General features: G+C 37.8%; 1 protein-coding gene across 4 annotated transcripts; it reads right to left on the reverse strand.

Annotated features, from left to right (window-relative positions):
• Positions 1-1,024: 1,024 nt before the first annotated feature.
• Positions 1,025-13,544, reverse strand: LOC309510343 (THAP domain-containing protein 3-like). 4 transcript variants are annotated; one of them, XM_082185086.1, is made up of 5 exons: positions 13,142-13,544; positions 2,783-2,886; positions 2,348-2,540; positions 2,112-2,201; positions 1,025-1,996 (listed from the first exon to the last, which is right to left on the reverse strand). In XM_082185086.1, exons 2-5 carry the CDS (start codon positions 2,860-2,862, stop codon positions 1,799-1,801), a joined length of 561 nt encoding a protein of 186 aa, XP_082041212.1. In that variant the 5' UTR covers positions 2,863-2,886; positions 13,142-13,544; the 3' UTR covers positions 1,025-1,798. The 4 variants fall into 4 exon arrangements, with proteins under 4 accessions (XP_082041212.1, XP_082041211.1, XP_082041209.1 ...); XM_082185085.1 differs by having other exon boundaries at positions 13,138-13,544; XM_082185083.1 differs by having other exon boundaries at positions 13,104-13,542.
• Positions 13,545-13,919: the final 375 nt, after the last annotated feature.

Below are 13,919 nucleotides of genomic sequence, written 5' to 3' on the forward strand. Positions count from 1 at the left end.
TTGTGCATGCACAATAAATGTGTCAATGTCAAAATAAAATGCCATTTGCAACCAGTAATGCAATGCATTTCCATGTGAAACAGGATATTCAGTGAAAACATACTGATTAAAGACTAACTTTAGTTCCGGCAGAGGGATGACATTTGACCTGATGTAGGCTATGACATACATATAGGATGTTTTAGACTTCTAATTCATAACAGGCGTTGTGTTTTGCTCTATCCTCTGCGCGTCCGCATTCTTCAATTCTCACCTAAGCTTATGCTACTGTATGTGCTACGTCAGGTCAGAGGTCACCCTTCTGGAACTCGACTTTCTTGTGAACACACGTACGGCTGTTGCTGGAAACCAGTGATGATAGTTTATAAAGTTTGAAATATGGAATATTTGTCTTACAAAAACCAAACGCTGCACTTCAGAAGGCCTTTATTAATCCACTGGAGTAGTATGGATTATTTTATGATGGATGGATGTGGTTTTCTGGAGCTTCAAAAACTCAGGTACTAGTTTTTCAGGTACCAGGTACTCGGGTACTTCAATGCCATTACATAGCTGGGAAGAGCCAGAATATTATTTAATATAATTCAGATCTTCTTTGGCTGAAAGAAGAAACATATACACCTAGGATGGCTTGAGGGTGAGTAAATTCTGGGATAATTTCTATTTTTGGGTGAACTATTCCTTTAACAAACATTCCAATGATTTGATTTTTTCTATCAGATGCAACTAACTAATCGTCTAATAAGATTAAACACCAAGTGTCTGTGTAATATGTGTTCTTTTATACATTTCCAGGGCTTGTTTTGTTTGTTCCATGGATTGCTCACAGGCCAATAAGAGACTATTAACTACTATTATTCCTTTTAATTATACTAATGTCTAATTTAAACTTGTACAAATGTATAAAACTGATCAGAGCTTAGGTAAAACCACAGACTGTAAAAGGGTAAAACCCATAGACAGTCTTGTTCAATGGTTCGCCGCTGGGGGGCGATCTCAGGGAATACGAATGAAAACCATAGAATTGAATTTATTTATTTTTTTATTTTTTATTTTGCAAGAAAGGAAACAGCACTGCATGCATTGAATATGTTAACATAAAAATGAAAATGAAAAAAAAAGAAAAATACAGACAAATAACAATGACATCTCAACCAGTAGAAATATTTGATAATTCTTAATAAACTTGTTGTTCTTATTGTAATGAATGAGTTTAAGAGATTTTACAATAAGGGAAATCACTGCGATAAAGACATCAAATTTAGGCAAAGTCTTAAGAAATTTGTTTTAGTGAATACATTTCTAAATGCAACACAAAGATTTGACATGTATACAATATTTTCCAGGGAATAACCATGCTTTCTTCCAGCGAATACTGTCAAAAAATGTTCCAGAAAAATGTATGTGTATGTGTGAACCGTTGAACGACTGCTGTGAACCATGACGTAACGAAGCCTCGTTTACTGAAATCACGTGACTTTGGCAGTTTAGCACATTGCTGAGTCCCAATTCGCATACTATCCGTCCTAAATAGTATGCGAAACTAGAATTAGTACGTCCCAAATCGTAGTATGTTGAAATGAGTATTCCAAAGATTCCCGGATGGTCTACTATTTCCGGTTAGAATTCGAAGTGCAGATCAATGCACACTCTAACGGCTAATATTGCCCACAACCCATTGCGTGCGGGAGGGAGGAGCTTTGCGCTGATGGTTGGTGATGTAAAGGCAGTCGGATGCATAGACATGTATAGAAAGGCTAGATAGCTTACCGGCGCTTGTCTATGCATCCGACTGCCTTTACTTCACCTTCATGTTCTTCTTGGCCCTCCTTACCCTTGCCAAGGCATTGCTCTTTTCCCGCCACAGTTTATGCACTGTGGCCATGGCTGCATCAAGTTTGGCCTTAAGAGCCTTTGGAGAGGAAGGCATTGCATATTGGTGGTCAGGGGCCTTCCTCTTCCGACTCCTTTGCCTCTCTCTAGTGGATGGCTGTGGCTTTGAAAAAAAACAAAAAAAAAACAATAAGTAATAAATAAATATATAATGAAGTTAATTAGGGTTAGGGTTAGTGTATTTGTTAGTGACATTCCTCATGTGTACAAATACTCACAACATCAGGCGGAGGTTGATCCTGCTCGGGGTCCATGGGCTTCTTTTCTCCTGCTTTTCTTGAAGCGTTTGTGCTTCTTGGTGCTACCGGCTGAAAAAATAGTTAAATATTCAATTGATCTGTAATACACTTTATGTATTGCTAAACTTGCAGAAAGTGTGACATTAAATCACATTTAAATATCGATGCATCCATCTTTAACACCTTGTATTCTAGTTGGCCAATTATACACGTACCCTCTGAAGATGAGCAGGGAAGTTGAAGACAGATGGAACAGCTCCAGCTTTGAATCTGATAGTCTGCCCTGTCCTGTCGAAATCTTCATTTCTGAAGTGTTCACTGCAGAGCAGTGTTCTGTCATTAGCCACAAAACCTTCCCTTCTCAGGGCACGCTCCCACTGTCTCCGGCGCTCGCTGCATTTGGGAAACCTTACAAATGGGAGAAATAGTAGTCAGATATAAATGATTGTTAACCTTGCACCTTTATTTCCTTCAACATTGAGGGTATGGACTAAAATACAGTATAAAATATATTATCATTTTGATTCTATGTACTGCATGTATGCAAATATATGTAGCCAATCTTGTAATGTTGTCTCAGTTACACTATTCCTAGCAGAACTTGTATTACTAAGTATCCTAATAATAGTCATAATATTTTCTTTTCTTACTTGTGAAAGGTGATCCCACGCGTTCTGGTTTGGAGGCTCCGTGCGTTGGTGCAGCCGTAGGCGGCACAATAATCAGGCATTTTCCACAAGCGTAATCAGAAGTTCTGTAAACAAAAAACCAACAAAGTAATCCAAATGTAAAGATGTTTTTAAGAAACCAAACCACTTGGAAATCATGTGTAACTCAAAGCTATGTTGAAACGAAAGACTACCCTGCCTCTCCCACCAATTTACAATTGCTTGGTGACTCACTTACGACCTCTTCACTGCTAGCCAGCAAATAAATACAACCACATCCACAAAATGACATTTAGACAAAAGATTAGGTTGTCAAGAAACGTTGTTGGTCTCAGGAAACCTGTTAATAATTGAAAATGTCGACTGTGGTATCACTTTAGAGTAGAGGGCAGCCATGAAACACACAGCTAGGCTATGTTCACACTTAGCGTCTTTTTTGACAAGAAAAAGTTGACAACGGCGTTTTTTTAGCAAAAAAAAAACGCTGGCAGCGTTCGGTTACAAATAGCAGCCGAGCGCGTCTTTTGTGGCTGGCGCATATACTGACGCGTCTTGACCATGCGTCAACATACGACGAAAAGGGTACCCCCATAACGTCCATATGTGACGATTCGGGTTATGGGTAGGTTTAGGTATGCGTTAGGGTACCGCTAGGAGGCGCTGCTGGTGCGCTTCTGTCTGCGTCTCATATTGACGTTAAAGGGGTACCCTTTTCGTCGTATGTTGACGCATGGTCAAGACGCGTCAGTATATGACGTTTTGGGGTGAGACCGGGCTGCTATAACAAGAGCTGCAACAACGAGGCTGAATCCAGCTTCTTATTCGCAGCTTCTTATTGACGCTATCCGTTCCACCTTAAATGACGCGAACTTCCGCGTTTGCTGGCTTCTTATTGACGCTCAACTTAGGGACCGTGCGGTTTTTCTCTTTTTCGCGTTTTTGAACGGAATTGTGTTACTTTTGTGTCTATTTTTAGAAGAAAAGAATAATATTTTTTTTAAATGCAAATAACACTGATATATCAGCGAAAATGGACTGTAAAAATATAAAGGCACATAATTAGGCTACAGTATTCTTTAATAATTGTACATGTCATCAGCTCAATTTAGGGACCATGTGGTTTTTCTCTTATTTACACTTTTTGGGGACCCTGTTTATATTGTAGGCCTATCTATTTTCAGAAAATAATAATACATTATTTTGAAAGGTAAATAACAAATAATAATAACATAAAATGACTGTAAAAAATATAATGAGGCCTATACATCAATATTGCAAATAACATAATTTGAATGTATTTAAAAATAAATATATTGAATACTTTTATTTTTATTTTTTTATTATTGTTACAAATAAAAATTTCACAAGGTAACCAGAGATTATGCTCCAGCTTGGATCCAGGCCCTGATGAAGACTGATTATATGATAAATATATATAAATTATCATTTTATCATTGCTTTAAACTGCACATTAATTTTGCTTAAAATTCATGCGTTTGTAAATACTAATTTGTTCTATCTTATAACTGTACTTTCTGATATCTCATAAAATCCTACTGTGGTTTTGTAACAGAAATCTGCATTTTCTGTAAAGCTGCTTTGAAATATGTATTGTGAAAAGTGTTATACAAATGAATGTATGTATCATGAATTAAATTGAATTGACTTGAAAGAGCCATTGCATTGTTACTGTACATTTTAAAGTTATGGACCCAATCTGACAATACAGAAGAGTTATCACATTGTTGACCCATTTGGGGGTGTTTCACTGATGCTTTATCCTGCATCTGTGCTTGAATATAATCATGCACAATTTCAGATATTTATACTGTAGAATTTTGCAATTATGGACCCATGAAATAGGCCAAAATTACCCATTACCCATTGGGGAGATCTATATCTCAGCTGCCTTTTAGGGTGCGTTAAAAGTTGCACTGGGGCCTTATACCCATTGTGCTTGACTGTCACCATAAACAAATTTAGACATTTTTACTGTAGCATTGTGAAGTTAGTAGAGCTACTACTCTAACGAAATCCAAATTAAGCATTTTTTATTGTAGAATTATTTTTGTATGAATTTTTGAATTTGACATTTCACAATGTAAAATAATCCGCCTATTGCATTTTCTGCACAATTCGCGGCGCTGTTTCTCGGCAACCTCAGAGGGTGCGTTAAATTGGACATTATCCCATTATAGAAGAGCTACAACTCTAACGAAATCCAAATTTTAAGCATTTTTTACTGTAGAATTATTTTTGTATGATTTTTTAAACTTGGCACTTTACACAATGTACAATAATCCGCCTATTGCATTTTCTGCACAATTCGCGGCGCTGTTTCTCGGCAACCTCATAGGGTGCATTAAATTGGACATTATCCCATTATAGTAGAGCTACTACTCTAACGAAATCCAATTTTTAAGCAGTTTTTACTGTGGAATTATTTTTTTATGAAGCTTTAAACATGGCACTTTACACAGTGCACAATGAGCCGCCTAATGTATTTTCTGCCCATTTCGCGGCGCTGATTCTCAGCCGCCTCAGAGGGTGCGTTAAATTGGACATTATCCCATTATAGTAGAGCTATTACTCTAACGGAATCCAAATTTTAAGCAGTTTTTACTGTAGAATTATTTTTGTATGAATTTTTAAACTTGGCACTTTACACAATGTACAATAATCCGCCTATTGCATTTTCTGCACAATTCGCGGCGCTGTTTCTCGGCAACCTCATAGGGTGCGTTAAATTGGACATTATCCCATTATAGTAGAGCTACTACTCTAACGAAATCCAAATTTTAAGCAGTTTTTACTGTGGAATTATTTTTTTATGAAGCTTTAAACATGGCACTTTACACAGTGCACAATGAGCCGCCTAATGTATATTTTCTGCCCATTTCGCGGCGCTGGTTCTCAGCCGCCTCAGAGGGTGCGTTAAATTGGATATTATCCCATTATAGTAGTGCTGTTCCTCTAATGAAATCCAAATTCTAAGCAGTTTTTACTGTAATATTATTTTTTTATGAATTTTCTAACTTGGCATTACAGTGCACAATAAGCCGCCTAATACATTTTCTGCCCAATTCGCGGCGCTGTTTCTCGCCTGCCTCAGAGGGTGCGTTAAAGTGGACATTATCCCGTTATAGGACAGCTGTTCCTCTAATGAAATACAAATTTTCACCAGTTTTTACTGTGAAATTATTGTTTTATGAAGCTTTGAACTTGACACATTACACAATGCACAAAGAGCCGTATTGCGCCTTAGGCCCATTTCGTGGCGCTGTTTCTCACCCGCCTCAGAGGGTGCGTTAAAGTGGACATTATCCCGTTATAGGACAGCTGTTCCTCTAATGAAATACATATTTTCACCAGTTTTTACTGTGCAATTATTGTTTTATGAAGCTTTGAATTTGACACATTAAACAATGCACAATAATCCGCCTATTGCATTTTCCGCCCAATTCGCGGCGCTGTTTCTCGCCTGCCTCAGAGGGTGCGTTAAAGTGGACATTATCCCGTTATAGGACAGCTGTTCCTCTAATGAAATACAAATTTTGACCAGTTTTTACTGTGGAATTCTTTTTGTATGAATTTTTGAACTTGACATGTTAAACAGAGCTAAAGACAGAGAATAAACATGCTTTACACAGGTTGCAGTGAGAACACACAATCAATCATTTATTGGTACAGGTGCAGCTTAAATAGAACATCACATGGCATGGACACATAACAAACACACCTGAGAGGAATCCACAATAATTAGGAGCATACTCATTAACCAATCAATCAATTAACGACACATTACACAATGCACACATACGCCTCTTTGTGCATTGTTATGTCAAGTTCAAAGCTTCATAAAACATTAATTCTACAGTAAAAACTGGTCAAGATTTGGATTTCATTAGAAGAACAGCTGTCCTATAACGGGATAATGTCCACTTTAACGCACCCTCTGAGGCGTGTGAGAAACAGCGCCGCGAAATGGGACTAAGGCGCAATATGGCTCTTTGTGCATTGTGTAATGTGTCAGGTTCAAAGCTTCATAAAATAATAATTCCACAGTAAAAACTGCTCAAAATTTGGATTTTATTAGAGGAACAGCACTCCTATAAGGGGATAATGTCCACTTTAACGCACCCTCTGAGGCGGCCGAGAAACAGCGCCGCGAAATGGGCCTAAGGCGCAATACGGCTCTTTGTGCATTGTGTAGTGTCAAGTTCAAAGCTTCATAAAACAATAATTCCACAGTAAAAACTGCTCAAAATTTGGATTTCATTAGAGGAACAGCAGTCCTATAACGGGATAATGTCCACTTTAACGCACCCTCTGAGGCGGCCGAGAAACAGCGTCGCCAAATGGGCCTAAGGAGCAATACGGCTCTTTGTGCATTGTGAAATGTCAAATTCAAAGCTTCATAAAATAATAATTCCACAGTAAAAACTGCTCAAAATTTGGATTTCATTAGAGGAACAGCTGTCCTATAACGGGATAATGTCCAATTTAACATACCCTCTGAAGTTGCCGAGAAACAGCGCCGCGAATTGTGCAGAAAATGCAATAGGCGGCTCTTTGTGCATTGTGTAATGTCAAGTTCATAAATTCATAAAAAAATTATTCTACAGTAAAAACTGCTTAAAATTTGGATTTCGTTAGAGTAGTAGCTCTACTATAATGGGATAATGTCCAATTTAACGCACCCTCTGAGTTGGCCGAGAAACAGCATCGCGAAATGGGCAGAAAATGTATTAGGCGGCTTGTGCACTGTGTAATCCAAGTTAGAAAATGTATCAAAAAATTATTCTACAGTAAAAACTGCTCAAAATTTCGATTTCATTAGAGGAACAGCACTACTATAATGGGATAATGTCCAATTTAACGCACCCTCTGAGGCGGCTGTGAAACAGGGCCGCGAAATGGGCAGAAAATGCATTAGGCGGCTTATTATGCACTGTAATGCCAAGTTAGAAAATTCATTAAAAAAAATTCTACAGTAAAAACTGCTGAGAATTTGTATTTCGTTAGAGTAGTAGCTCTACTATAATGGGATCATGTCCAATTTAACGCACCCTCTGAGGCGGCCGAGAAACAGCGCCGCGAATTGTGCAGAAAATGTAACAGGCAGATTATTGTACATTGTGTAATGTGTCAAGTTCAAAAAATCATAAAAAAAAAATTCTACAGTAAAAACTAATCACAATGTGGATTTCATTAGAGGAACAGCTGTTCTATAAGAGGATAATGTCCAATTTAACGCACCCTCTGAGGCGGCCGAGAAACAGCACCGCGAAATGGGCAGAAAATACATTAGGCGGCTCATTGTGCACTGTGTAAAGTGCCAAGTTCAAAAATTCATAAAAAAAAAATTCTACAGTAAAAACTGCTCAAAATGTGGATTTCGTTAGAGGAGTAGCTCTACTCTAATGGGACAATGTCCAATTTAACGCACCCTCTGAGGTTGCCGAGAAACAGCGCCGCGAATTGTGCAGAAAATGCAATAGGCGGATTGTACATGTGTAAAGTGGCAAGTTCAAAAATTCATTAAAAAAAATTCTACAGTAAAAACTGCTCAAAATGTGGATTTCATTAGAGGAACAGCTTTCCTATAAGAGGATAATGTCCGATTTAACGCACCCTCTGAGGCGGCCGAGAAACAGCACCGCAAAATGGGCAGAAAATACATTAGGCAGCTCATTGTGCACTGTGTAAAGTGCCAAGTTTAAAGCTTCATAAAAAAATAATTCCACAGTAAAAACTGCTTAAAATTTGGATTTTGTTAGAGTAGTAGCTCTACTATAATGGTATAATGTCCAATTGCCCAACCCCTCCAATTTAACGCACCCTCTGAGGCGGCTGAGAACCAGCACCGCGAAATGGCCAGAAAATACATAAGGCGGCTCATTGTGCAGTGCACTGTGTAAAGTGGCAAGTTTAAAGCTTCATAAAAAAAATAATTCCACAGTAAAAACTGCTTAAAATTTGGATTCCGTTAGAGTAATAGCTCTACTATAATGGGATCATGTCCGATTTAACGCACCCTCTGAGGCGGCTGAGAACCAGCGCCGCGAAATGGGCAGAAAATACATTAGGCGGCTCATTGTGCACTGTGTAAAGTGCTAAGTTTAAAGCTTCATAAAAAAATAACTCCACAGTAAAAACTGCTTAAAATTTGTGTTTCGTTAGAGTAGTAGCTCTACTATAATGGGATAATGTCCATTTTAACGCACCCTATGAGGTTGCCGAGAAACAGCGCCGCGAATTGTGCAGAAAATGCAATAGGCGGATTATTGTACATTGTGTAATGTATCAAGTTCAAGAATTCATACAGAAATAATTCTACAGTAAAAACTGCTTAAAATATGCATATCGTTAGAGTAGTAGCTCTACTATAATGGGACAGTGTCCAATTTAACGCACCCTCTGAGGCGGCTGAGAAACAGCGCCGCGAAATGGGCAGAAAATACATTAGGCGGCTCATTGTGCACTGTGTAAAATTTCCAAGTTTAACGCTTCATAAAAAAATAATTCCACAGTAAAAACTGCTTAAAATTTGGATTCCGTTAGAGTGATAGCTCTACTATAATGGGATCATGTCCAATTTAACGCAACCTCTGAGGTGGCTGAGAACCAGCGCCGCGAAATGGGCAGAAAATACATTAGGCGGCTCATTGTGCACTGTAGAGTGCCAAGTTTAAAGCTTCATAAAAAAATAATTCCACAGTAAAAACTGCTTAAAATTTGGATTTCGTTAGAGTAGTAGCTCTACTATAATGGGATAATGTCCAATTTAACGCACCCTATGAGGTTGCCGAGAAACAGCGCCGCGAATTGTGCAGAAAATGCAATAAGCGGATTATTATACATTGTGTAAAGTGCCAAGTTTAAAAATTCATACAAAAATAATTCTACAGTAAAAACTGCTTAAAATTTGCATATCGTTGGAGTAGTAGCTCTACTATAATGGGATCATGTCCAATTTAACGCACCCTCTGAGGCGGCTGAGAACCAGCGCCGCGAAATGGGCAGAAAATACATTAGGCGGTTCATTGTGCACTGTGTAAAGTGCCAAGTTTAAAGCTTCATAAAAAAATAACTCCACAGTAAAAACTGCTTAAAATTTGGATTTCGTTAGAGTAATAGCTCTACTATAATGGGATCATGTCCAATTTAACGCACCCTCTGAGGCGGCTGAGAACCAGCGCCGCGAAATGGGCAGAAAATACATTAGGCGGCTCATTGTGCACTGTGTAAAGTTCCAAGTTTAACGCTTCATAAAAAAATTATTCCACAGTAAAAACTGCTTAAAATTTGGATTCCGTTAGAGTGATAGCTCTACTATAATGGGATCATGTCCAATTTAACACACCCTCTGAGGCGGCTGAGAACCAGCGCCGCGAAATGGGCAGAAAATACATTAGGCGGCTCATTGTGCACTGTGTAAAGTGCCAAGTTTAAAGCTTCATAAAAAAATAATTCCACAGTAAAAACTGCTTAAAATTTGGATTTCGTTAGAGTAGTAGCTCTACTATAATGGGATAATGTCCAATTTAACGCACCCTATGAGGTTGCCGAGAAACAGCGCCGCGAATTGTGCAGAAAATGCAATAAGCGGATTATTATACATTGTGTAAAGTGCCAAGTTTAAAAATTCATACAAAAATAATTCTACAGTAAAAACTGCTTAAAATTTGCATATCGTTGGAGTAGTAGCTCTACTATAATGGGACAGTGTCCAATTTAACGCACCCTCTGAGGCGGCTGAGAAACAGCGCCGCGAAATGGGCAGAAAATACATTAGGCGGCTCATTGTGCACTGTGTAAAGTGCCAAGTTTAAAGCTTCATAAAAAAATAATTCCACAGTAAAAACTGCTTAAAATTTGCATATCGTTGGAGTAGTAGCTCTACTATAATGGGACAGTGTCCAATTTAACGCACCCTCTGAGGCGGCTGAGAAACAGCGCCGCGAAATGGGCAGAAAATACATTAGGCGGCTCATTGTGCACTGTGTAAAGTGCCAAGTTTAAAGCTTCATAAAAAAATTATTCCACAGTAAAAACTGCTTAAAATTTGGATTCCGTTAGAGTGATAGCTCTACTATAATGGGATCATGTCCAATTTAACGCACCCTCTGAGGCGGCTGAGAACCAGCGCCGCGAAATGGGCAGAAAATACATTAGGCGGCTCATTGTGCACTGTGTAAAGTGCCAAGTTTAAAGCTTCATAAAAAAATTATTCCACAGTAAAAACTGCTTAAAATTTGGATTTCGTTAGAGTAGTAGCTCTACTATAATGGGATAATGTCCAATTTAATGCACCCTCTGAAGTTGCCGAGAAACAGCGCCGCGAATTGTGCAGAAAATGCAATAGGCGGATTATTATACATTGTGTAAAGTGCCAAGTTTAAAAATTCATACAAAAATAATTCTACAGTAAAAACTGCTTAAAATTTGGATTTCGTTAGAGTAGTAGCTCTACTATAATGGGATAATGTCCAATTTAACGCACCCTCTGAGGTTGCCGAGAAACAGCGCCGCGAATTGTGCAGAAAATGCAATAGGCGGATTATTTTCCATTGTGAAATGTTAAGTTCAGAAATTCATACAAAAATAATACTACAATAAAAAATGCTTAAAATTTGGATTTCGTTAGAGTAGTAGCTCTACTAACTTCACAATGCTAAAAATGTCTAAATTTGTTTATGGTGACAGTCAAGCACAATGGGTATAATTGAGGCAACTTTTAACGCACCCTCAAAGGCAGCTGAGATATAGATCCCCCAATGGGCAATGGGTAATTTTGGCCTTTTTCATGGGTCCATAATTTCAAAATTCTACAGTATAAATATCTGAAATTGTGCATGATTATATTCAAGCACAGATGCAGGATAAAGCATCAGTGAAACACCCCCAAATGGGCCAACAATGTGATAACTCTTCTGTATTGTCAGATTGGGTCCATAACTTTAAAATGTACAGTAACAATGCAATGGCTCTTTCAAGTCAATTCAATTTAATTCATACATACATTCATTTGTATAACACTTTTCACAATACATATTTCAAAGCAGCTTTACAGAAAATGCAGATTTCTGTTACAAAACCACAGTAGGATTTTATGAGATATCAGAAAGTACAGTTATAAGATAGAACAAATTAGTATTTACAAACGCATGCATTTTAAGCAAAATTAATGTGCAGTTTAAAGCAATGATAAAATGACCATTTATATATATTTATCATATAATCAGTCTTCATAAGGGGCTGGATCCAAGCTGGAGCATAATATCTGGTTACCTTGTGAAATTTTAATTTGTAATAATAATAAAAATAAATAAATAAAAGTATTCAATATATTTATTTTTAATTACATTTAAATTATGTTATTTGCAATAATTAAAGATTGATGTAGCCTATAGGCCTCATTATATTTTTTACAGTCATTTTATGTTATTATTATTTGTTATTTACCTTTCAAAATAATGTATTATTATTTTCTGAAAATAGATAGGCCTACAATATAAACAGGGTCCCTAAAAAGTGTAAATAAGAGAAAAATATTTTTACAGTCCATTTTCGCTGATATATCAGTGTTACTTGCATTTAAAAAAAAAAAAATTATTCTTTTCTTCTGAAAATAGACACAAAAGTAACACAATTCCGTTAAAAAACGCGAAAAAGAGAAAAACCGCACGGTCCCCAAGTTGAGCGTCAATAAGAAGCCAGCAAACGCGGAAGTTCGCGTCATTTAAGGTGGAACGGATAGCGTCAATAAGAAGCTGCGAATAAGAAGCTGGATTCAGCCTCGTGCTGCAACAGCCTGTGTGATGCAAAAAATGTCGAGAAAGAGAAAGTTGGCTCTTGCGTTGGCTTTTGAAGTTACCGGGGAGGAGAATGTCGGTTCACAAAGACGTTTGTGGGTGCACGACAGACAGTTGTTCTTGTTGTTATGGAAACGACAGGTCTCGCTACTCGCTTGTCATTGGTCAGCTGTCAAAAAGGCGCTTGACGTAGGGCGTTCTTTTCAGAAAAGTTGAACTTTTTTCAACTTAAAAAGACGCTCTGAGCTGCAGAAAAAGACGCCGGCGGTGGCGTCTAAAAAAGCGCTCAGGACCTTTTTGAAAAAACGGTTTACTCCATAGGGTTATAATGTAGAACAGACGCTGGCAGTTTGAAAAAAGACGCTAAGTGTGAACATAGCCCTACGCTGCAATGTTAAGCGTTTTGAGAAACGTGAAGCTACAATTTAAACATCGGCATCAGCACAAATCATAGCCACGTTAATAAGGTTTGTAATAAACCAAACCGTTTGTAAATCCGTCAAGAATTCAGCAAGTTACGAGCATTTTAGTTGGCGTATGTCACTCATCTTCCGTCCACAGCAGCAGGGAGCAGCAGCGCAGTCTCCTGACCTAAGATGGCCGCCAAGTGACGACACAGCTGACTCCGCCTTGAGCCATCTAGCCTTTCTATACATGTCTATGGTCGGATGCAGCAGCGGAGATGCGCCCTCAGTTTTTAAGTGTAGAATTCAAATGTTTAACCCTAATTAAAGTTATATTTTATTGTCTCGTAATATTAATGGGTTTATGTTGTGCCAATAAAGCACCGTGTTTATCTTGTAGTGTCCGATGAAGATACTGAGCGCCTCATTGCAGGCTACAAAACAATAAATAAAAAGGCTCTAGTACAGTGTCATGCATGTGTCTTTTTTATGTAACGTTATTTCTTTTGATGTTTCTGTCTGACTTATTTGTAGTAATACTGTGGCTGTACAAATGTTAACTTTGTCAGTCCAACCAAAGAAACAGGGTTACTACACTTTTACTATAGTAAAAGCATGGTTCATTTTCATCTGGGTATTTTAAGTATTATACATACGTATAAGATTAAGTATAAAATACGTTAAACAATAGTTACACTATAAACTTTAAATATTTTAACTCAGAAAATAAGTAGCTTTCGTTACACACATTTGTACATGAACGTCAGAACCAGCCGCCTCACAAACGACCTGCGTTTGGTTGATCTACGACGACGCCCTGCTTCACTCCTCAATTTGGTAAAACACATTGTAAATGTATTGTGGAAAAAAAGATGGGAATAGTAAATAAAATTATAT

Source organism: Leuciscus leuciscus, assembly GCF_965113295.1.
Source record: "Leuciscus leuciscus genome assembly, chromosome: 12".
Classification (NCBI taxonomy): Eukaryota; Metazoa; Chordata; class Actinopteri; order Cypriniformes; family Leuciscidae; genus Leuciscus; species Leuciscus leuciscus.